Raw genomic sequence first — 23078 nt, 5'->3', positions numbered from 1 at the left:
CTAAGGAGACTCTTACAGTCCCTTGAGGTCCTAACTGGGAGGAATTCAGAAGAATAATCCAGAATGAGTTTAATGCTGGCAGAAACAAGCTTTGGTAACTCCAGTCACTTTTCCCTTGCCAGCCTCCCAGCCTGCCAAAATGACTAATACAGAAAGGGAGTGTCAAAGAGAAACTGCACTAGACAGATTTTAACAGGGGAGGGAGACGTTATTCAAGACTATTGAAAAAGAGGAGAGAGAATAAGCTCAACTCTGCTGAATAAAATGCAAGAGTTTTTAAGCACCTGGTGAGCTACTGGAAAACTAGTGGAGGACATTAGGAAGAAACGTGGTCAATGTAATTAGACCAGCTCTGTTTGCTGAATTGGAGCTTATCAAAGTTAGGCTCCTACCTTCTCACAGAGATTGAGAAATAAGTCTCCTCTTTCTTGATAATTAAAGGAACAGCTCCTATCCTTGAGAAAGATATCCCTGGATTGTAAAACTGGCAAGCGCTAGAAGATTTACATCTCAGAGAGGCAGACAAAGCATTTAAAATTCCAAATTTTCTAAAGTAAATGCTCTAATAAAATGGAAGTCAGGGAACAATGGTCAAAAACATTGTCTAAAGATTAGTCAAGCTGAAGGGAATATTAAGTCAACCTGGTCAAGTAGAAAACATCCATGAGAGGGCAGCTGGCTGGGACCATGTTCGTTTGGGAATCCCATCTACCTGGACTACCTAGTATCAATCATGGTACCATACTGTCATCAATTTTATTATTATATTCTAATGGCTAAGTTGATGCAATGTATTTTTGCATGTTCAGCTTCTTATCAGTTACATCTGTAACAGGTCATGTGAAAGCAGATTCTGGGAAGCCAACGTGACAACAGAGATTTGTGTGCTGGAAATTTATTGGCCATTATCCTCGGGATCAAACTCTGAGGGGGGAGTGAAGAAAGCAGAGTTGGGCAGAAGGAAAAATAGAAATGTGACGCAATCTTAGTGAAAGTCTCAGTCAACCCTGTGGGGAGTTTTAGAGCTAAGAAGGCCCTGTACAGTTGTCCCTTATTAGCATGAGGTGCCCAGGTCTTTACAAGCTTATTTGATGATTCATTACATGTGAACTCTCTCAACAGCTCCCTGGAAGGAAACACAGCCTTGGGTTAGGCAGCTTTCTTCAGCTGAAGGCAGTCACTAAAGGGGAAAACTGAACTGCAAGATGACCATCCAATTTAAAATATCCCATTCAGACTCTCCTTATCACAATTATAAATTACGCTTTACAATTTTTACATGTATCATCGCCTGAAACTGTCATGTTTATTTGTGTAATTGTTTGTTGTCTCTCTTTCTCCATCTAGACTATAAACTCCACTGAAGATAGACTTTGTTTTATTTGTCCTTGTGTTCCCAACATGTAGCATGCTTCATGGGTTACAGTAAATAATAAAATTTGCTGAATGAGTCACTAAATAGATGTGTCAAATGCTTTCTGTATATTACGAATTAGAAAACATTTTCAGAGATTTTTGACCTTATCTGTAAATGACCCATTTTTAAAAGCTCTGGTCTTGAAGAAGTCCATCTCCTGAAGCTGAGCTCCCCTGTACCTTACTTTAGGGCATTCCGTTCCATTAGGGTACAGATTTTTGTGCATTCTTTTCTCTGTGGCACTTAACAAAAATGCCTGGCATTTAGTTGATGTTCTGTGAATAAATGAGACAATAACTGAATCAATCCTAACCCTTCCCTTTGGAGCCAAATGAAATTAATCTGAGACTCCTCTCTGTAACCGCCATTTAGTCCCTCAAACTCCTGGTCTGCTCCTGCTTAATCTCTCTAAGACAATACCTCTGAGGTCTTTCCTTCATTCTTCAGAAGACTCGTTTCTAAACTCCTTCAACATCCTGGCCTACATTTCTGGACTAAAATCAAGGTGCTCCAAAGGCTTATTCAAGTTTTACTGATTTAAGTTTTCCTTCACAACTAAGATAGAAGACCCCTGAGAGCAGAGCCTGTGCCAAGGCAGGTCACAAAACTAGTGCTCAGTACTCACCCTATCCTATGCAGCACTTGACAACACTGCATGCAGTAGTGCATAGTAACATCTGCAAATGAAGTTGTTAGCACTTTCAAGATTGCAAGTTGACAAAATTAAACCTAATTAAGGTGATTTATGATTAAATCTCTTTCCCTTTGCCTTTTCTTTTCACTCCTCCCTCTCTCTCTTACACAGTCTCTTATCTATGGGAATTAAAGAAATGCTGTCCTTATCTCAGTATCTAATTAAGGTTTTCCAATAATTACAATAGTTGTCAGAAGACACCGCATGCCTTAAGATCCTAACAGTGAGCCCTTCCTTAAACTAAGGTGATTCTTTGCCCATAAATCTTTCAATGTGTATAATAAGTAATAAAATCCATAAGAGAAAATTAGAAGCATCAATGGACAAAGAGAATATGGGGGCAAGAGCATGAATTTGCTGCAAATAAGGCATAAATAAAACAACATAGACTGGAGAAAGAATCTACAGCTTAATTACTAATACTCTGCATATTTAATGCAAATAGCCTCACTTCAACAACTCTGGAAATAATTTTCAAAATTCATTAGTCCATAGAAATCTACCATCTACCAGCTGTGCATGTCCCATAATTACCACTAAAACTTTTTCTCCCTAGTCCCTCCTGTTTGTGTATATATTAGTACACACTGACTTTGCATTAGAAACTGTGTTTAGTACTAGGCATCCAGTGGTCAGTGGTTGATAATACAGACAAAGCTCTGAACTCTTGGGGTATCATTTTAGCATGAAAATAGATGGTAATCACAAAATTACACAGCTGCTAAATACAGTGTTACTGCATCTTTCTGGTTAGTATTAGGCAGCAAATGATTATTATTTTCCCATCTTATAGATAAAGATACTGATCCTAATGAATAATGTTGATAATACCATCTAAAACTTACTGATCGTTTATGATATGGCAGACTCTTATATATACTATTTCAGTCACCTTCATGGCCATCCCATTAGGATGAAGAAGCTCAGGGAGGTTAAGAGACTGTTCCCAGGTCACACAGCTGGTACTTAGAGAGACAGAATTTAGTCTACTTCCAGCCCCTGTGTTCTGAACCCCAAGCTGTACTGAAGACTTTGGGGAAAACTGCAGCTTAGAGAGGTAGAGTGATCGGTCCAGGATCATATGCCTGGTAAGTAAAAGATGTAACCCAGCATGTCTGACTCCAAATTGCAAGCTCTCACCATTAAACATGAAGGACTGAGTTTCTCAGTGTCCTAAGTTGGGGCCTGAGGATATTGTGATTTGGGCCTAAACTTATCCAACAGAGAACCAGCCTTGCCCCTCAGGAAGTTGAGGCAATAGACATCCTGCATCCAGCCCAGTCACTCCTACCTACCAGGATATCCTTCCCTCTATTTTCTGACAATACACTTGCCTCCGTCCTTTCCATTTTCTCTAGAGCAGTCCTGTCCATGCAGAGCCCTCACATGTTTTACTACAGGGCTGATGAGCTCTCCCTGCTCTGCATCCCCTGAGCACTTATCAACTCCATGGGCACTTCATTAATCTGCACCTGTTTATGTGCTGCTCTGAGAATGTTCCTAAGCCATTTTCATGTGTGCACACTCTGCCCTCAATTCAGCTTTACATTTTTGCAAGGCAGGATTAGAGCCCTTTATGATTTCTGCAGTTAACTCCATAGAACTTGGTTCAGTTCCTGCAAACAGTGGGGCTAATAAAATCAAAACACTCTCACTTCCCCTGGACATACTGACGCAAACTGCATGATAAAGGACAGAAACAAGGAGAGTAAACATTTGTAGGCGCTGATTGTGGGGAAAAATATTATCTTCAGAGAGAACACAACATGGAAAGCATTGCACCTGTTGGAAAGAGACAGGCAATGTCTCAGAGGAGTACATGGGATGGAGAGAATCCTTCCACTTAGAGGTTATCAGGGAAGTCAGAGTGATGACATCTGAGTTGAACTTCAAAGATTGGTTGTAATTAGGTATTTAGAAATGGGAGAATATTGAGATGGATGGAACAATGGAAACAATGGCCCCAATGAGGTAACTGCAGTCAGACACGAGGATGAGGGAACGGGTCCTTTAGGCTGGGCCACTGGGTACAGCAGTGTGTGCAAATGAGAAACAGTGTTTGAAGGTTAAGTAGGGTCTAGAAAGGAGAGAGCTGGAATAGCAGAACTTAGAGTTTGAAATTTAATCAGTAGACAATGGGGAACCACAGGATTTCTTAGTATCAAAGGATCACATAATCAGAAATGTGATTCAGGAAACATCATCTGGTTTACCATAAACAATAGATTGAAGGAGGGCAGGTTGTAGGCAGGAAAACTAATCATGAAGTTATTCTACTAGTTCAGAAAGAATGAATCAAGGTCTGAACTAGGGCAAGGGTGATGTAAAGGGAAGGAGAGGGCCTGTGAGGGCTCCAGAGAGCGTGAATGCACAGGACTAAACATAGATTCTATATGGGGGCAGAGTAGAGGGAGGAATGAATGCAGGGCCAAAATACCTGATCTGGTGGCTGAGGATAACAATAGCTACCATTTTGTGGTTACTTGCTCTGTTCCAGGTACCGTGCTAAGCACCTGATATATGCCTTAGCTCGCTGACTCTTTATAACTTCTTTGAAGTAGGTAGCATCTGTGTACTTAGATACGGCTATAAACCTCATTTTATAATTATAGTAGCCAAAGCAACAGAAGGTAAAATAACTAGTCCAAATAAATTCAGCTATTAAGTGACAGATCTGGGGTTATGAACCCTTGGGGTCAGGCTGCTCAGACCACAACTTCACCGTAAGGCATTAGTATAGTGTCAACCACAGAGACTCTCAGCCACAGTGAGTGTGCTGTGGGTAAACGGCGAGAGAACAGAAGGATCGCAAGAAACATCACCAGAGGTGAGAAGACACTGTGGGGAATCTGAGTTAGATTCAGCAAGATCCAGTGAGAACTGTTTCCGCTTACTGAATTAAGCTTACTCTACGCCAGGCACTGCACACCATACTTTCAGTAATTTTCTTGTTGATCTCACATAACTGCATTATTACTAGTTTCTTTTTACAGATGAAGAAACTGAGAATCAGAATGACTAAGTAACTCACCTAGGACCACACAGGAGAGCTAGGAATTGATCTAGAACACTGTAATCAAAGCATATGCTCATAAGCATTGGATACACATGCTCAGTGTGGCAAGTCTCAGTAAGAATGAGGGCTCGGTAATGACCATTTAAATGGTGACTAAGAAGTAGTCTTGAACATATAATTTATTCTCCAATCTGTGAGATTTTTGTGAATTTAAAAACAGGGATCCATTAATATGAGTTACAGGACCACAGACGTATACTATTACTATCCCATGAAAATTATGATGTGGGGACACTCTACCAAGAAGACACAGGCATCCCTCTAAAGAATGTCCACAGAACAGTGTGAATGGGAGCCCGACAGCCATGGCTCAAGGAGAAAACTGGAGATGAGGAACATGAAGAATTTGAAGATGTAAAGAAATAACTGAAGAGAGAGGCTGGAGTTGCCTCTGTGTGTTGGGCTGGCAGGTGGACATGTGATAGGCAACCAATACATACAACTCACTATCAGGTAAAAGGAAAGGGGCTACTTTTGTTTGTTTCACTTTGCTTTTGTTTATCTTATTTTCTAAGATGGGAATCTTGAGCATATGTGTAGGTAGAAGGGGAGGACACAGTAGAAAGAGGTAAGAGATGCAAATGTGAGAGGAGAAAACTGAAAAAAAGAATGGTTGGAGAGCCTCAAGTGTTCAAGGAGAGGAATTTTTCTTGAAAAAGGAAGGAAAAATAACCTTAAAAAGATAATCCAGTGGCCAAAAGATGCTTAAGTATGAAAGAGACAGCTGTCAATCAAGAGGTGCCCAGCTCCCTGGCTGAAGATGGGTAACAGCAAAATGCATTCTAGGTCTCAGTAAGTATAGACTGAGTGTCTGCCAAGTGCGGGCACCTGAAACACGCACCCTCATGTAAGTTGGGCCCTGCCTGGTGGAGATGCCTCAAGCACAATGATTATCTCAGGATGAAGGAGCCTGCAGCATGGCCCAGGCCCCGGACTAAGCTGAGGAAACTTGGACTCCATGTCCAGTTCGATCACTGATTTGCTTCATGACTTTGAATAAGATAGTTTCTCCTCTCTGATCCTCAGTTTCTTGATCTGTTAAAAGGGAAACCAGATCAGATCAGTGCTTTCCAAATGTCTTAGGTCTATATAGGACTTTGATGACACATTCTTTATTTTTTATTTATTTAAACTGAAGAATATATACCACAAAAATATACAAAACAGGGTAAGCCTTGCTGAATTTTCACCAAATGAATTGATGTATGTAACATTAGCTGGATCAAGAAACAACATTACTGGTATCCTGGAAGTGTGCCCTCCTTCATTCTCTCCCAGATAATCCCCATTTACCCCTTGATGATAACCTACTACCCTGCCTCACATCAGCAGAGATCAACTTAATCTGTTTATATCCTTTCTATAAATGGAATGACAATATGAACAATTTTATGTCTGGCTTCTTTCACTCACCATTAAACTTGTGAGATTTATCCTTATTGTAGAGTATACTGTTGAAGGGTTCAATGATGCATGCTTTAAATAAAAGAAAAAAATTAGAAAATAAAGTATATTTTTTATAAAATGAAATTTATTCAAAATAAATGATTGTCCTTTCATTTGAGATTATGTGCTTCCATCCTTTTGGTGATAAAGATGGTCTTTGAAAGCTACTGTTAACTGCTGGAAGTTTGGTTTTAGTGTTTTATTTTTTGTTTTGATTTCACTTTAATGTGCTAACTTCACAAATTCAGCCCCAAGTTTTATTATTCTGTAAAATTTGACTGGGCCTTGAAATTCCCAAGCATGGGTTCCATGGGGCTAGGAGCCCCCTGAGTTTCTTGACTCTGATTTACAGGCCAGCTGGAGGGTTTGGGCCTTGGTAATAGCCACATTTGATGGCCAGCTCCTAAGGACAGATTCTCAGAGGTACCCACAAAACCCAGAGTTACCAATTATTGATGTTTCTTGAGAGAGGTAATGAGAGCTTTTTTTCATGCTTGTAGTCTACATGCATTAAAAAACAAATACCAACATCAATTTCTCTGTTGTCAGGTCAGATTAGATCTTACCAGAAGGCCTTTAGAACTGCCAGGAAGAAAGGGCTAGGAAAGGATGCATGATCCACATGCAGGAAAGGACAGGAGAATAGAGTTATCAAGCATGAAATTTCTGTTCCCCAGTTTTCTGGGAAAAGGAAAAGGTGCCCTGGGCTGGTGGCCCTCAAGGAAAGCCTTATCACAAGTGGCTTAAATGTAGTGGCTCTTAACAGCACTCAGCTAACAAAAATAATTCCTTGGAAAAGAGGAGAAAATCAATCATTCTAGTCAGGGTTGGTATCACATGCATCTTGTAAAGAAAAAATCATATATATGCTCACACACACAAGAAAAAAGAAAAGGAATCCCAGAAAATTCAGTTCGTAAGAGATAAGTGTCTGGTTGAACTAGTGGGATCTGTGATGGAATCTTCCATCAAAATCTATTCAAGAGAAGAGATTCCTGCTGGCGGAATTCAGAATCCTCTTCCCCAAGGGATCTCAATTACATATTCAGCCTCTTTCCCTTGGAGAAAGCCATTACAGGACAATTCTACTTTTAAACAAAATCAGTCTGAGGCTCTGTTTTTCATTACTAGCTGTGAAAAGATACAGCATCCAAATTATTGCAAATAAATGGTTACCGTTTTACAACTGAAATAAGAAAGCTTTTCAGAAATCACGTTATATAACACAAGAAACATACGCACACACACAAACACACATGCATTTTATATAGTCTTTACATTCTTTTCTAGAAATAAAATCATTTCTGGCTGATTAGCACTCCACATTTCTCCAGTGTTTCTGGAACATGTCCATCTCCTTTTTGGCTAGTTCTCCAAAGTGTAAGATCTTAGCAGAATCTAAGTCCAACCTCCCTCTGCCACCTGCCTCTGATGAGAGCCAAGGAGACTCCTTCCCTGCCTCTGATGAGAGCCATATCGTTCCTCTTCCATCTCCTGGAAAAGCCAAGAGGTGGGCTGGTGACCCAGTCTTGGTCAATTGGATCCTCTCTTTCAGGACTTTGAATCTTGATTAAATGATACTAAGAGTAAGGGAATGTCTGAAGCTCAGAAGTGCATAAATCATACCATCACTTTGTTAGAATCTTAGTTGAGGTTCCTGCTGCCTTATCCCCAGGGCTAATGACGGCTTTCCAATAAATCTCTCACCTTTTAAGTTGAGTTTATTTCTATGGCTTTCAAATAAGAACAGCTTCGGAGGCATGATCTGGTGACCACACATACATCCAAGTATATTTTAATTTTCAAAGGTCAAAAACACATTTTTTTATACATTCTCATTTTATCAAATAAATGAGGCGTTTGAAAAAAATTAATTTTCACTTCCTGATATTGCCAAAAGGCAGGTAAAATTATTAGATAACCTCACAGCCCAAGGATTCAAAGCTAAAGATGAAGATTCCTGAGGAAAGGCAAACAGAAGCATCTTAAAATCTTGCACAGGTATTTTTTAAAAATAATATAGCTTTAATATTGAAGTGCAAGAACAGAAATAAATATGCTATGTTTCTGCTTCAAGATACACTATTCCTGATGCCCTTATTAATTTACAGTCACCGTGAGAATTTCTTTTAATCAATAAACACTGTTTCACCCAATGAGGAGGGGACGTTTCTTCTAGTTAGCACCAGATCTGGCTCACATACACATGTCCTCTAATTCCATATGCCATAGTCCAGAGTCTGGAATTCAAAAGAGAGAAGGGCATGTGGCCCTGTCTTTCCATTTATACCTAGAAGGTATTTCATTAACTGGTGCCCCAAGACTTGACTGTGGGAATTTAGTTCCCTCCCTGCTACTGGACACTTGACACAGTGTGCCTCAAATTCTACCGATCCTGACCCCTGAAAAAACCTTAATGAGGTCCTGAATTTGAACACTTGTGGATGCAAATTCAGTTCCCTTGATAACAGAACCATGGGTCCCTTTCCCCTCAGATCCCTCCTCAGAGCTGCTCCAACATATCCAGTGTGTCTAAAGTCTGTTTGAATCAGAAAATGACCAACGCCCACCTGAGGATGGCTTCAGCTGGAGGGAAGCAGAGAACCTGTGGAGCCAGTGCCTGAAGTTAAATTCTGGCTCTTCCTCTCAGTAGACACAAAACCTTCTGTGGTTAATTAGTTTCTCTAAACTCCAGTTTCTACATATGTAAAATAGAGCTATTATGCCATCCATATCGTGGGTCTGTTGTGCACAGTAAATTAAATGATAAGTGTGTAGCACTTAGAAGACAGTCTGTCACAGAAAATGTTCAATAAATGTTTATTTTTATTCTGTTTTGACACATGAACTTTCTAGAGACCCTGAGGTCAATTTACAGTGATCTCAGTGGACACAAATGGCCCTAATGTTGGCAGTGTCACCTTTTTTGTTGTTGGTATATAAAGGTGACGCAGGTGACTCAATTTCCATATCAAGTTTTCTTTGAACAAGGTTCCCAGGGATAGCAATGGGCTGCACTGATTCATCCCCTCTCCCTTATCTGGTTGCTGCTGAGCCCAGGACTGCAAAGAGGGAGGCAGTCAGTCTCAGGGCTTCCCTGGGAAGGGAAAGAGATCACAGCAAACCCACTGCAATGCGGAGCAACACAAACATTCAGAGATAAATTTCACTGCAGAGTAAGATGAGCAGTGGTAATCTAGGCTGGTGGTCACTTCAGAGAAATTCTTCAAAAAGGGGAGTGCCCTACTAAATGAGGGGTGGCATGGCCTTGTGTCATTTGAGAGTGAGCAAATCTGGACATTCAGGCAGATGGTTGGCATCAAGGTGTAGCAGCTATAGCCAGGCCCAGAGAAGAGAAACTCAGGAGAGAGAAAAAGAAAAGAGAAAGGGAAGGAGGGAGAGAGAAAGGGAAGGAGGGAGGGAAAGAAAGATAGGATAATGGGAAGTAATGTCTTTATGTCTTGTCTCTATGTACAGCTGCTTGCTGTATCTTATTAAGTTCCACCATACCTTATAAGGCAGTATTATTAACCACCACCACACCTTTTAAAAAAGAAAGAAACTGAGGTTCAGAACTAGAGAACTTAGGCAAGGTCACAGGCCCAGTATATGGTGAAGCCAGAATTTGGCTTTGCCTTCCCAGGAAACCACAAGAGGTCTGGGCAGGAAACCAGAGCTGTATCTTAGGCAAGGAGAATAATTCAGTAGCCTGATTCCCAATTAATAATGCCTAAGGTATCCTCTCAGACACGGGCACAAGAAAGCAGCAGGAATCCCCTGGCAGAGAGAGGATTCAGAACAACTTAGCACTCAGCTACATACAGCGGGCTCATTTCCCTTGACTGAGAACTGCTTTCTTCAGGGATTTTGCTGTGGAAGGGACAACAGGATCCCTCCAGTGCTACCATTTTCAGACAGCTTGGGGATGCTCATTGTTGCAGTAACCCTTAGAGTCTACAGGTGTTCACAGAAACTTGGGGATTTTGTTTGTTTGTTTGTTTGTTTGTTTGTTTTTGAAGGAGAACATGATTTTTTTTTTCCAGCAGAGAAGATCTGAAGCCAAGACTAGGACTCAACCTAAGGAATGTTTTGGTCCAAAATGATATGTAACAATGAAATGAAAGTATTGATTTTTTTCCTGAAGTTTGTAAACATCTATTAAAAATGTAAATTCCCAATATTAACACCATTTACCCCAATCTACTAAAGACTGTAAAAGATTGAGATAATGGAATAAAATATTAATTTGTCTCTGTGTAATGTAAAAACCCTTAGGAAACATAAAAAGCAAAACATAAAATGAGTGCCTTTAATTGTAATATTTAAACTCTCCCTGGCTGTCCCAACACCATTTATAGGCAGCTTAATTAAACACTATCCCAATTTAGCATAAGGAGACCTGAGGGGACATATTTTATACCTTCAAACTACAAGAGTGAAAGTTTTGTTTTTTTTGTTCCTAAGGCTTTTGTCCTTGTAATGTTTAGGCAACTTGGAGAACATTCATGGGTCACCCCCACTGCTCCCCCTCGGGTCACCTAGGAGGTCAAAGAGGACAGTGCTGACCTGCTTTAAGGGAAGAGACCTTTTACCACACACTCTCCACATCCCCCTGTTCTCCAGGAACCTGAAATTTTGATTCTCTATTGTATCATGCTGGCAACTTCCATTTTTACAACACGCTCCGGCTGAGGAGCTGGGCTTCAGCTGCACTCAAGATCATCACTATACTGAGGAGTCTTGGTGACCTCTTCTACAATAAACAAAATTTTTGCATTTTAACATCTTTGAAATTCAGGATGCATCTTAGAATGGATGGAATATAACAGCCAGTGTCAGCCAGATGGCAATTACAGCACTATAGAGCAAAAACCTTCTGTAGACATCTTCTGGAAAAATCAAGAAAGCACCATCATCCCTGGCCAGTCTGCAACATCTGACTGCGGCATCCGGAGGGGCAGTGACCCGCCCGCCCGCAGCAGAGGAGAGCTGCATCTGACCCCGTGTTAGGAGGAGGCGCGATCTGCTTGCCAACAGGTGCAGCACAGAAGAGGGCGCCAACGGAGGGCCTATGAAAACAAGCTGAGCTTCCAAAACAGGACGAAGACAGAAGGACATCACATTAAAAGCACACAGACTCCAGGAGAACACCGACAACCCGCCCCCCCCTTTTTTTAAATCTGTTTTTACCTGTTCTATTTTCTATTACTCTCTTAATTTTTACTTCTTAATTCATTTCTATTTCTCTTGGGTTTTGATGTCCTGCTATTGATTAGACACAGGTTTCAAATACATCTATTCATCTCCCCTCCCCCCCTTTTTTAAAGGTTTTAAAAGGACGTCTCAACCCGATTAATACTCTGCTTCAACTCGCTCTTCTATTATTCATTATACACTGTTTTCAAACCCTCTTTCTCCCTTCTTTTAAAATTTTTTCTCTCTCTCTCTTATTTTTTTTCTTTCTTTTCCTAAGTTCTATTCCTAAATAGGCATTAGATAGATAAAATCCTTAAGATCGAAAATAGACACCTAATACTCCATAAACCACAGTGCCAGAGAGGTATGAGCAGGATGAAGAAGCAGAGAAACCTTTCCCAATTAAAAGAACAAGAGAAATCCCCTGAAAGAAAAATCCATGAAATAGACATCGATAGCCTACTAGATCAAGATTTCAAAAAAGGAGTGATCAAATTGCTGAAGGAATTAAAAGAGATAGTGTTTAGAGATATAAAATATGTCAAAAATGAAATTGAAGCTATAAAGAAGAGCCAAGTAGAATGGGTAAACTCATTGACAGAGATGAGGAATGATCTAATAGCTGTGCAAAGCCGACTAGATAATGCAGAGGAATGAATTAGTGATCTAGAACACAGGGCAATAGAAAGCACCCATTCAGAAGAACTACAAGATAAGCAAATAAAAAATAATGAAAATAGCATAAGGGACCTATGGGATAATATAAAGCATCCCAATCTTCGCATAATAGGGGTCCCAGAAGGGGAAGAAGGATCAAAGGGGATTGAAAAGGTTTTTGAAGAAATCATGACTGAAAACTTCCCAAACTTAAAGAAGGAATCAGATATCCAAGTACAGGAAGCTCAGAGGGTCCCAAACAGGAAGAATCCAAATAGACCCACACCAAGACATATCATAATCAAGACGGCCAGAGTCAAGGATAAAGAAATGATTCTAAAGGCAGCAAGAGAAAAGCAAAGAGTAAGTTACAAGGGAACCTCCATAACGCTCTCAGCTGATTTCTCTACACAAACACTACAGGCCAGAAGGGAGTGGCAAGATATATTCAAAGCCCTGAATGAAAAAAAGATGCAGCCTAGGATACTTTATCCAGCAAGGCTATCCTTTAGGGTAGAAGGAGAAATAAAGAGTTTCACAGACAAAAAAAAAGCTGCAGGAGTTTGGCAACACTAAACCCATGCTAAAATAAATACTGAAAGGGCTATTCTAAATAGAAAAGCAGCAGGATGCTACAGAAATGAGAAACTCACAACTGGAAAGGTGATAAACTCATGAATTACAAATAAAGAAAACATACAAATCACTGAGAGTGGGAGAGGCAGGCAGGGAAAGATAGAATATTTTTTTCTTTCTTTTTTAAATTTTTTAACAGTAGGATGGGTTTGAGATCATGTTACTATCAGTTTAATAAAAACAGTTATAGTAATGGGTTAATAGATTTACAAAAAAGGGTAACCACAAGTCAAAAATTTACAAGGGAGTCACAAAAATTAAATAAAATCCATGATAATACAAAGAAAAATTACCAAACCACAAAAGGAAGAAGAAAGGAACAAAGAGGATATACCAATTCAACTGCAAAGATAAGTTCAAAATGGCAATAAACACACATCTATCATTAATTACTGTAAATGTTAATGGACTAAATGCTCCAGTCAAAAGACATAGAGTGGCAGACTGGATAATAAAGCAAGAACCTTCAATATGCTGCATACAAGAGACCCACTTTAGGGAGAAGGACACATATACATTGAGAGTGAAAGGATGGAAAAGAATATTCCATGCAAATGGAAAAGCCAAAAAAGCAGGTGTTGCAGTACTGATTTCAGACAAAATAGACTTTAAAACAAAGGCCATAAAGAAAGATAAGGAAGGACATTTTATAATGATTAAAGGAGTGATACAAGATGAAGATATTACACTCATTAATATATAAGCACCCAATATAGGAGCACCTAAGTACATACAAGAATTACTAACAGATAAAGGGGGATATTGATGGGAATACAATCATAGTTGGAGATTTTAACACTGCATTAACATCACTAGACAGATCTTCCAGACAGAAAATAAACAAGGCAACAGAGAAATTAAATACTACAATAGAAAAACTAGATTCGGTGGATATTTTCAGAGCATTACACCCCCCAAAAATAGGATATACATTCTTTTCAAGTGCACATGGAACATTTTCCAGGATCGATCATGTACTTAGGCACAAAAGAAACCTCAACAATTTTAAGAAGATAGAAATTATCTCAAGCATCTTTACTGACCACAATGCCATGAAACTGGAAATCAACAACAGAGAAACAAAGGAGAAAAAAAGAAAAGCATGGAGATTAAACAATATGTTATTGAAAAAACAATGGATCAATGAGGAAATCAAAGCTGAAATTAAAAAATACCTTGAGACAAATGATAATGAAAGCACAACCACTCAAAACCTATGGGACACAGCAAAGGCAGTGCTAAGAGGGAAGTTTATAGAGATACAGGCCTTCCTCAAAAAAGAAGAACAATCTCAAATAAACAAGTTAACCCACCACCTGAATCAATCAGAAAAAGAACAACAAAAAGCCCCAAAAAGCAGCAGAAGGAAGGAAATAATAAAGATCAGAGAGGAATTAAATACAATAGAGATTAACAAGACCATAGAAAAAATCAACCAAACCAAAAGCTGGTTTTTTGAAAAAGTAAATAAAATCGACAAACCTCTGGCCAAACTCACAAGAAAAAAGAGAGAGCACAAATTAGCAAAATAAGAAAGGAAAATGGAGAAATTACAACAAAATAGAAATACAGAATATCATACGAGAATATTATGAAAAACTATATGGAACCAAACTGGATAACCTAGAGGAGATGGACAAGTTTCTGGAAACATACTGTCCACCAAAACTGAATCAAGAAGAAACTGAACACTTGAACAATCCGATCACTAGAAAGGAAATAGAAATAGCAATTAAAAACCTCCCTACAAATAAAGTCCAGGACCGGACAGCTTCACCAGGGAATTTTACCAAACATACAAAGAAAAACTCATACCAGTCCTTCTCAAACTCTTCCAGGCAATTGAAAAGGAGGGAATACTCCCAAACTCATTCTATGAAGCCACCATCACCCTGATACCAAAACCAGGCAAAGACACTGTAAAGAAAGAGAATTATAGGCCAATATCACTGATGAACATAGACGCCAAAATCCTCACCAAAATTTTAGCAAATAGAATCCAACAACACATAAAAAAGATTATACATCGTGACCAAGTGGGGTTCATCCTAGGGACACAAGTCTGGTTCAACATACGCAAATCAATGTAATACATCACATCAACAAGATAAAGGACAAAAACCACATGATCATCTCAATCGATGTAGAAAAAGCATTTGATAAAATTCAACATCCATTTATGATAAAAACTCTCGCCAAAGTGGGTATAGAGGGAACATATCTCAACATAATAAAAGCTATATATGACAAACCTACAGCCAGCATAGTACTCAACGGTGAAAAACTCAAAAGCTTCCCACTAAAATCTGGGACAAGACAAGGATGCCCACTATCACCACTCCTATTCAACATAGTCCTGTAAGTCCTAGCCACAGCAGTCAGGCAAGAGAAAGAAATAAAAGGGATGCAAATTGGAAAAGAAGAGGTAAAAGTGTCATTATATGCTGATGACATGTTACTATATATAGAAAACCCTAAAAGGTCCACACAAAAGCTACTAGAGCTGATTGAAGAATTCAGCAAGGTAGCAGGTTACAAAATTAATGTTCAAAAATCAGTTGCATTTCTTTACACTAATGATAAATCAACAGAAAAAGAAAGTAAAGAAACAATCCCCTTTAAAATAGCACCCAAATTAATAAAATATCTGGGAATAAATCTAACCAAGGAGGTGAAAGAATTATACACAGAAAACTATAAACCACTGATGAAGAAAATTAAAGAAGACTTTAAAAAATGGAAAGATATTCCATGCTCTTGGATTGGAAGAATCAATATTGTTAAAATGGTCACACTGCCCAAGGCAATCTACAGATTTAATGCAATCCCTATCCAGTTACCCAGGACATATTTCACAGAACTAGAACAAATCATAATAAAATTTATATGGAACCATCAAAGACCTAGAATTGCCAAAGCATTACTGAAGAGAAAGAAAGAGGCTGGAGGAATAACTCTCCCAGACTTCAGACAATACTATAGAGCTACAGTCATCAAGACAGCATGGTATTGGTACCAAAACAGACATATAGACCAATGGAACAGAATAGAGAGCCCAGAAATGAACCCACAAACTTTTGGTCAACTCATCTTCGACAAAGGAGGCAAGAGTATACAATGGAATAAAGACAGTCTCTTCAGCAAATGGTGTTGGGAAAACTGGACAGCAGCATGTAAAACAATGAAGCTAGAACACTCCCTTACACCATATACAAAAATCAACTCAAAATGGATTAAAGACTTAAACATAAGACAAGATACAATAAACCTCCTAGAGGAAAACAGGCAAAACATTATCTGACATACATTTCAAAAATTTTCTCCTAGAAGAAATAAACGCAAGAATAAACAAATGGGACCTAATGAAACTTACAAGCTTCTGCACAGCAAAGGAAACCAGAAGTAAAACAAGAAGAAAACCTATGGAATGGGAGAAAATTTTTGCAAGTGAAACCGACAAAGGCTTGATCTCCAGAATATATAAGCAGCTCATACGACTCAATAAGAAAAAAATAAACAACCCAATCCATAAATGGGCAGAAGACCTAAACAAGCAATTCTCCAAGGAAGACATACAAATGATCGAAAAGCACATGAAAAAATGCTCAATATCACTAATTATCAGAGAAATGCAAATCAAAACTACAATGAGGTATCACCTCACACCATTCAGAATGGCCGTCATTCAAAACTCCACAAATGACAAATGCTGGAGAGGCTGTGGAGAAAGGGGAACCCTCCTACACTGCTGGTGGGAATGCAGTTTGGTGCAGCCACTATGGAAAACAGTGTGGAGATTCCTCAAAAGACTAGGAATAGACTTACCATATGACCCAGGAATCCCACTCCTGGGCTTGTATCCAGAAGGAAATCTACTTCAGGATGACACCTGCACTCCAATGTTCATAGCAGCACTATTTACAATAGCCAAAACATGGAAACAGCCTAAATGTCCATCAATAGGTGACTGGATAAAGAAGATGTGGTATATGTATGCAATGGAATACTATTCAGCCATAAAAACTGACAACATAATGCCATTTGCAGCAACATGGATGCTCCTGGAGAATGTCATTCTAAGTGAAGTAAGCCAGAAAGAGAAAGAAAAATACCATATGAGATCGCTCATATGTGGAATCTAAAAAACAAAAACAAAAACAAACAAACAAAAACAAAGCATAAATACAGGACAGAAATAGACTCACAGACAGAGAATACAGACTTGTGGTTACCAGGGGGGGTGGAGGGTGGGAAGGGATAGACTGGGCTTTCAAAATTGTAGAATAGATAAACAAGATTACACTGTATAGCACAGGGAAATATACACAAAATGTTATGATAACTCACAGAGAAAAAAATGTGACAATGAGTGTGTATATGTCCATGAATGAAAAATTGTGCTGAACACTGGATTTTGACACAACATTGTAAAATGATTATAAATCAATAAAAAATGTTAAAAAAAAAAGAAAGCACCATCATCTAAGCACCTCAGAATCAGTGACATGTGAGTGTATATAGCTGATAGTTACTGATCACTTCCCATGGGTTGGTGTACCAGGTATCTGGTGCCACATTAATGCTGTCTAACCAACACCCATGAAACCTTAGTATTATAGAACAATCGACATTTATTATTTCTCATGAATCTGTGGGGTGATTGAGCAACTCTGCTGATCTAGGTGAGGCCCAGCTGGACTCACCACATGTCAGTCAGTTTCTGCTGATCTTGGTTGGGTTCTGTCACGTTTGGAAGTTAACTGACTCGGGGCTAGTTGTCTGGAACACGTTTCCTTCCTCTTGTGGTCTTTCATCCTCAGTCAGGTTAGCCTAAGCTTGTACTTAGTGTAGCAGGATTCCAAAAGAGGAGGTGAATTCACGTGAGCAGTTTTTTCGGGATTCTGCATGAATGATGAGTAATTTTAATGTTCTATTGGCCAAAGCAAGTCATTTGCCTAAGCTCAGAATGAGCTATAAAAAACACACTTGAAGACTGTCAGCTCTTCCTCTGAGCTCTCTTTGGCATACTGTAACACTTAGCTGGAGATGGACATCTGCTGGCCCCTTTAGGGTTGGTGACCACTTTTCAGCCTACCACCTCCTGATCCTGCCAGCCCAACTCCTGAGCCTTATCTGCCTGATATCTGTGGCTTTCTAGACTATGCATCCTATTTAATTCTTAACATCTCCACCTTTAACTATCACTGTAATTAAAAACTACAGTAGGGCTTTGAAAATGGCCAAACACATCCTCCTCTCAAAGCCATCCATCATACACAAAGCCCAAAGTGCTACAGCTTTTGCTAAAAAAGTGTATCAAAGGGACTCATATAGGATCCTTGTGGAAATTCCTTTACATCTCTCCCAAGAAAACAGAAACTTACCAATTGTTCATGAATATCAAGGCCAAAATCTTGCTCAAGATTGGTGATCATAATCCCAATTTCTTTTAAATCAATGTATCTGAATTTGCACTCTGCATCAGTCTGATGAGAATGACTGATAACTGTTAGAAGCCAGTTCTGTTATTGCTAGACTCATGCTAACTGCTGGTTTTGTAAATAAAACTTTAAGAAAAGGATAAAGTAGTGAGTCAAAGGTACAGGGCCTGTTCATCTGAATGTATTTTGTAACTTTAGCCTATCGACTGTTCTCTCTAAATAATTTTTCAATTATTTACATAAAAGTGAGGAAAAACATTCCTTTCATGTCACATTTTTATCCCCAAACAATCCTTTTGGGATATTGTGTATTACAATTTTATTGTGGTCTTCAGTCTTCATGGGGCCATCTCACCAAGTTTATTTCTCTCTAACTTAGATGCTAGCAGATGGCAAGTTTCAGGCAAAAAGCTTCAGACAAGCAGGGCACCTGGATATTTTTGTTTCTTGTGCTTGAACAATTAAATAAAACTTTGCTCTGTAGGCTGCCTTGAGAAATGGCAGACTTAACAGTCTGGTGAACAAATAGTGGAGCTGCCGTCACACTTGAGTTACAGTCTGTTTAAACTTCAAATCAGTTACAACTCAGGGCTCACATTTCCTGAGCAGGTGGATGGAAGAGGCTTCAGGATATCATGGAGACAACTGCCTAAATCCTAAAGAGGAGGTTTCTAGATCGTTAAAGGGGACACCAGACAAATAATAAATTGAACCTCTTCCTAAATGTTCAAAGAACAGCTTCCTTTAAAGTCTAATCTTATGAAGTACATTAGAGATGTAAGCAAATATAATTCAAAGGTGTTCCAAAATGGTCTGTAATAGATCAAAATTTAGACCGCTATTGTGAAACATCATTTTAAGGTTCCTTGACTTGGTTACAAATATAACCTGAGAACTAGGAGAGAATTAAGGTTCAACTATGTTATTTTGAACCAGTCAGTGGTTCTTGGGGAAAAAACACCACACAGTTAATAGATCTGTCTGCCTGTCATTTGTCTGTCTTATCTATCTATCATCTATCTATCAATGCTAAGTTGTTTTTAGGTGTTTATTTTTGAGTAGGCTCACCCTATTATTACAATCTAGTTTGCTGCTACTTATGCTTATATATTTGACAACTGTCATCCTGGGTGGTAAATATAGATTGGTTTTCTTCACTTTCTGAGCCTCCAGCTTGACCAAGTAATATGTCACCATATCTGATTTAGTGGTGAGTTGTGAACAAACTATGTGTCTGTTTGTTCACTTTTTAAAATCATCCAAATTAAACATGCACTTAAGCATTAATAAGGGTTCTTAAATACATCCATATAATAGACTGGCAGCCATTAAACATGATGAGGTAACAATAAAATCAAAAAATGAAATACTTTGGTATAAATATAAGAACACATGTATAGGAGCTGTATGAGGAAAATTACCAAACTCTGTTCATAGAAATTAAAGGAAAACTAAAAAATTTGAGAGAGAGTCCATATTCATGAATAGGAGGACTCAATAGTGTTAAGATGCTCAATAGTGTTAAGTCTTCCTGACTTGATCTATAGATTCAATGCAATCCCCGTCAAAATCCCAACACATTATTTTGTGGATATCAATGATTTGATTCTAAAGTTTATATGGAGAGGCAAGACACCAGAAGCACTGACACAATATTAAAAGAACAAAGTTGGAGGATTGACATTATTTGACTTCAAGCCTTACTACCAAACTACTATAATCAAGGCAGTGTGGCTTTGGCAAAAGACTAAATAGATCAATAGGAGAAAATAAAGAGTGCAGAAATAGACTCACACAAATAGAGTTAACAGATCTTTGACAAAGGAGAAAAGGCAAATCAGTGGAGATAGGAGTCTCCCAACAAGTGATGCTGGACAACTGGACAGCCACATGACCCAGAGCTTGCCACTATCATAAAAATTAACTCAAAAAGGATCACAAACCTAAATATAAAACACAAAACTATAAAATTCCTAGAAGAGGAGAAAATCTAAATGACTGGAGTTTGGAAATGACTTTTTAGATACATCACTCAATGATTCATGAAAGGCTCAATTCACTTTGAAAGAAAGTTTGGCAGTTTTTTTTTTTAAACATGACTAAATGTTATTTAATCATACAATTCAGTCCTCATACTCCTTGGTATTTACCCACCTGAGCTGAAAAATTAGGTCAACACAAAAACCTTCACACAAATGTTTATAGCAACTATATTCATCATTACCAAAATTAGAAAGCAAGGGAGATGTCCCTCAGGAGGTGAGTGGGCAAGTAAACTGTGATACACCCATACAATGGAATATTATTCACCACTGAAAATAAGCTATAGAGCCACATTAAGGCATGAAAGATCCTTAAATGCATATTGCAAAATGAAAGATGCTAACTGGAAAAACTACATACTAGATGATTCTAAGTATATAACATTCTAGAAAGGGAAAAACTGTAAAGACAATAAAAAGATCAGTGGTGATCAGGAGTTTATGATAAGAAGGGATGAAGAGGTGAAGCACAGAGGATCTTTATGGTAGAGAAACTGCTCTGTATGATGCTATAATAGTGAATAAATGTCATTATACATTTATCAAAATCCATAGAACATAAAAGACAATGAATGATCTGTAATGCAAACTGTGGTTGATAATGGTGTGCCAATGTTTGCTCGCGGATTGTAACAAATGTGCCCCTGTGTTGTGGGATGTTGAATGTTGGGGAGGCTGTGTATGTGAGGAGCAGAGTGGTTATGTGGGTATATTCTGTTCTTTCTGCTCAATTTTTCTGTGACTATAAAACTGAAAAATAGACTCTATTTCTTAAAAAAAAAGATGAAGTAGATCTGCATGGATCAATAGGAAAAAACGACTCACATCTATTGCCAGCAAAAGAGGCAAACTGTACAATATGCACTGTATGAACTGATTCCTCTGTGTGTGTTTTGTTTTTAAGTATTATTTTATAAATATATAAAATATTTGTTCCTGAAAAGCATCAAAGAAAACTGGAAGAATATATTAGTTAATGGTGATTATCCGTAAGTGGCAGCTTAATAATAGGTGACTGTCACTTTAGATTTTTTAAATTTATATTGCTTAATATTTATTATATCAAGTATGTATTACTTTTATAATCAGTAAAAAGTGCTATAAGAAAAGGAGACAAGGTTTACAATCAGTTAAGCCAGGCAGCTTGAGGAAATGATGCCAGAGTTCTCTCTTCAAGTTGGGGCAGGTTGGGGAGGTGTTTTCTGTCTGCAAAACTACTGCCACAAAGGCCGCATCAATAGCAAATTCTCCAACATATAGACTCCAGGTCCTGAAGCCAGTTTGTCTGACAATGGGGGAGATCACACTGTGGACAAAGAGATGACTGAGAAGGGGCATAGCTTTTCTACTGTCTACTGGTCAGACACACAGTGTCATGAGGTTCAAGTCATCAGTAATAACTACTATCACACGGGAGCACTCTTCTACCACCACTGGCCAGAGCTACATGGCTTCCAAGGGGCTGCCTGCATCCAGATTTTCAGCCCTGAGTGAGCATTCAGTTGGTGCAGTCATTTTATGCTTGAATCATATTCAACAATCACAGAAGAAAAATAGGAGCAAAAAGTTTGCAAAAAAATATGAAGTACTTTCAGTTGTTATTTTGTTTCCATTTTTGGAGTATGAACCACTCCCCCTCAACCAAAAACAAAGTTCAGGAGGAAGGAAAGGAAGGGAAGGAAAGGAAAATTAGAGGATTTCAGGACTCAGATATTAACTCTTTTCCCTTTTGCCCTAAACATATTTAAAAAAAAAAAAACTGTAGCGATATGTCAATATCTCTTTGGAGGTCAATGCTCTTTGGAGGTGGGTCTGGTCTCTGAGCGCTCCCTCATCCCCATTCTTAGCATTCCTTTCTGAGCACTTCTCAGAGAGGCAGGGGGACAGACCCCACATCCACTGAGAAGAACTTTCCTGAAACACTCCCACATGTGAGGGGCGCTGGGACACTGTGGTCACAAACATAAAGAAGCTAGGTCTGATGCTCCAGGGAGACAGCAGTCTTTGCTCTGCCACCATCTGTGGGGCTTCCAGGAGGGGAATCCCAAGCTGTGCTCGGCTTCCTTTAGGAGACGAGTGCCCCCCTCAGCCCTCATAAGTGCTTTTATTTAATACCACACATAAGGCTCATATGGGTCCTAAGGTCCAAATGGTGCCCCTGCCTAATAAAGTAAACAAAGCCTTTTGGGATAAGACTGAAAGACACCCATTATTCAGGCACACCCCCTGCTTTTTGGACTGCCCTCTTGACTTCTGACAGTCATCTGCTTTCTATGAGACTTATGAGCCCTTACTGGCTGTGCCTCTAGAATTTTTGTCCCTCTGGCTCTTGTCCTCCTGCTTTGGGCCTGGGCCTGTTAGTCTGCCGTGTGCTGACTGTGCTGCACTGGTGTGTGTGATCCACGGTTCTGCTCTTACTGAGAACAATACCTGAGTTCCCTCAGACCCTGCTCCAGGGCACTGAGCCTGCCAT

The 23078-nt window shown here is 39.0% G+C and overlaps 1 protein-coding gene across 10 annotated transcripts in view; it reads right to left on the bottom strand.

Moving 5' to 3' along the window:
• The window catches only part of LOC140699842 (uncharacterized), a 287621-nt gene that overhangs the window by 79862 nt on the left and 184681 nt on the right, over window positions 1-23078 (bottom strand). For 2 of the 10 annotated variants that reach the window (XR_012078096.1, XR_012078092.1), the window contains exon 6: window positions 17826-18023. The exons of 7 other annotated variants lie outside the window; for them this stretch is intronic. Coding sequence is in view for 1 of the 3 variants with exons in the window: in XM_072972358.1 (XP_072828459.1) it covers window positions 17943-18023 (81 nt within the window). In the remaining 2 variants the exon portion in view is untranslated. Of the gene's footprint in view, window positions 1-17791; window positions 18024-23078 lie in introns of those variants that run through there. One more of the 10 variants, XM_072972358.1, reaches the window with a different exon arrangement.

This window comes from Vicugna pacos, chromosome 11 (genome assembly GCF_048564905.1).
Source record: "Vicugna pacos chromosome 11, VicPac4, whole genome shotgun sequence".
NCBI classification, from domain to species: Eukaryota; Metazoa; Chordata; class Mammalia; order Artiodactyla; family Camelidae; genus Vicugna; species Vicugna pacos.
The sequence above is the reverse complement of the archived record's forward strand: the minus strand, read 5'-3'. Positions and strand labels throughout refer to the sequence as shown.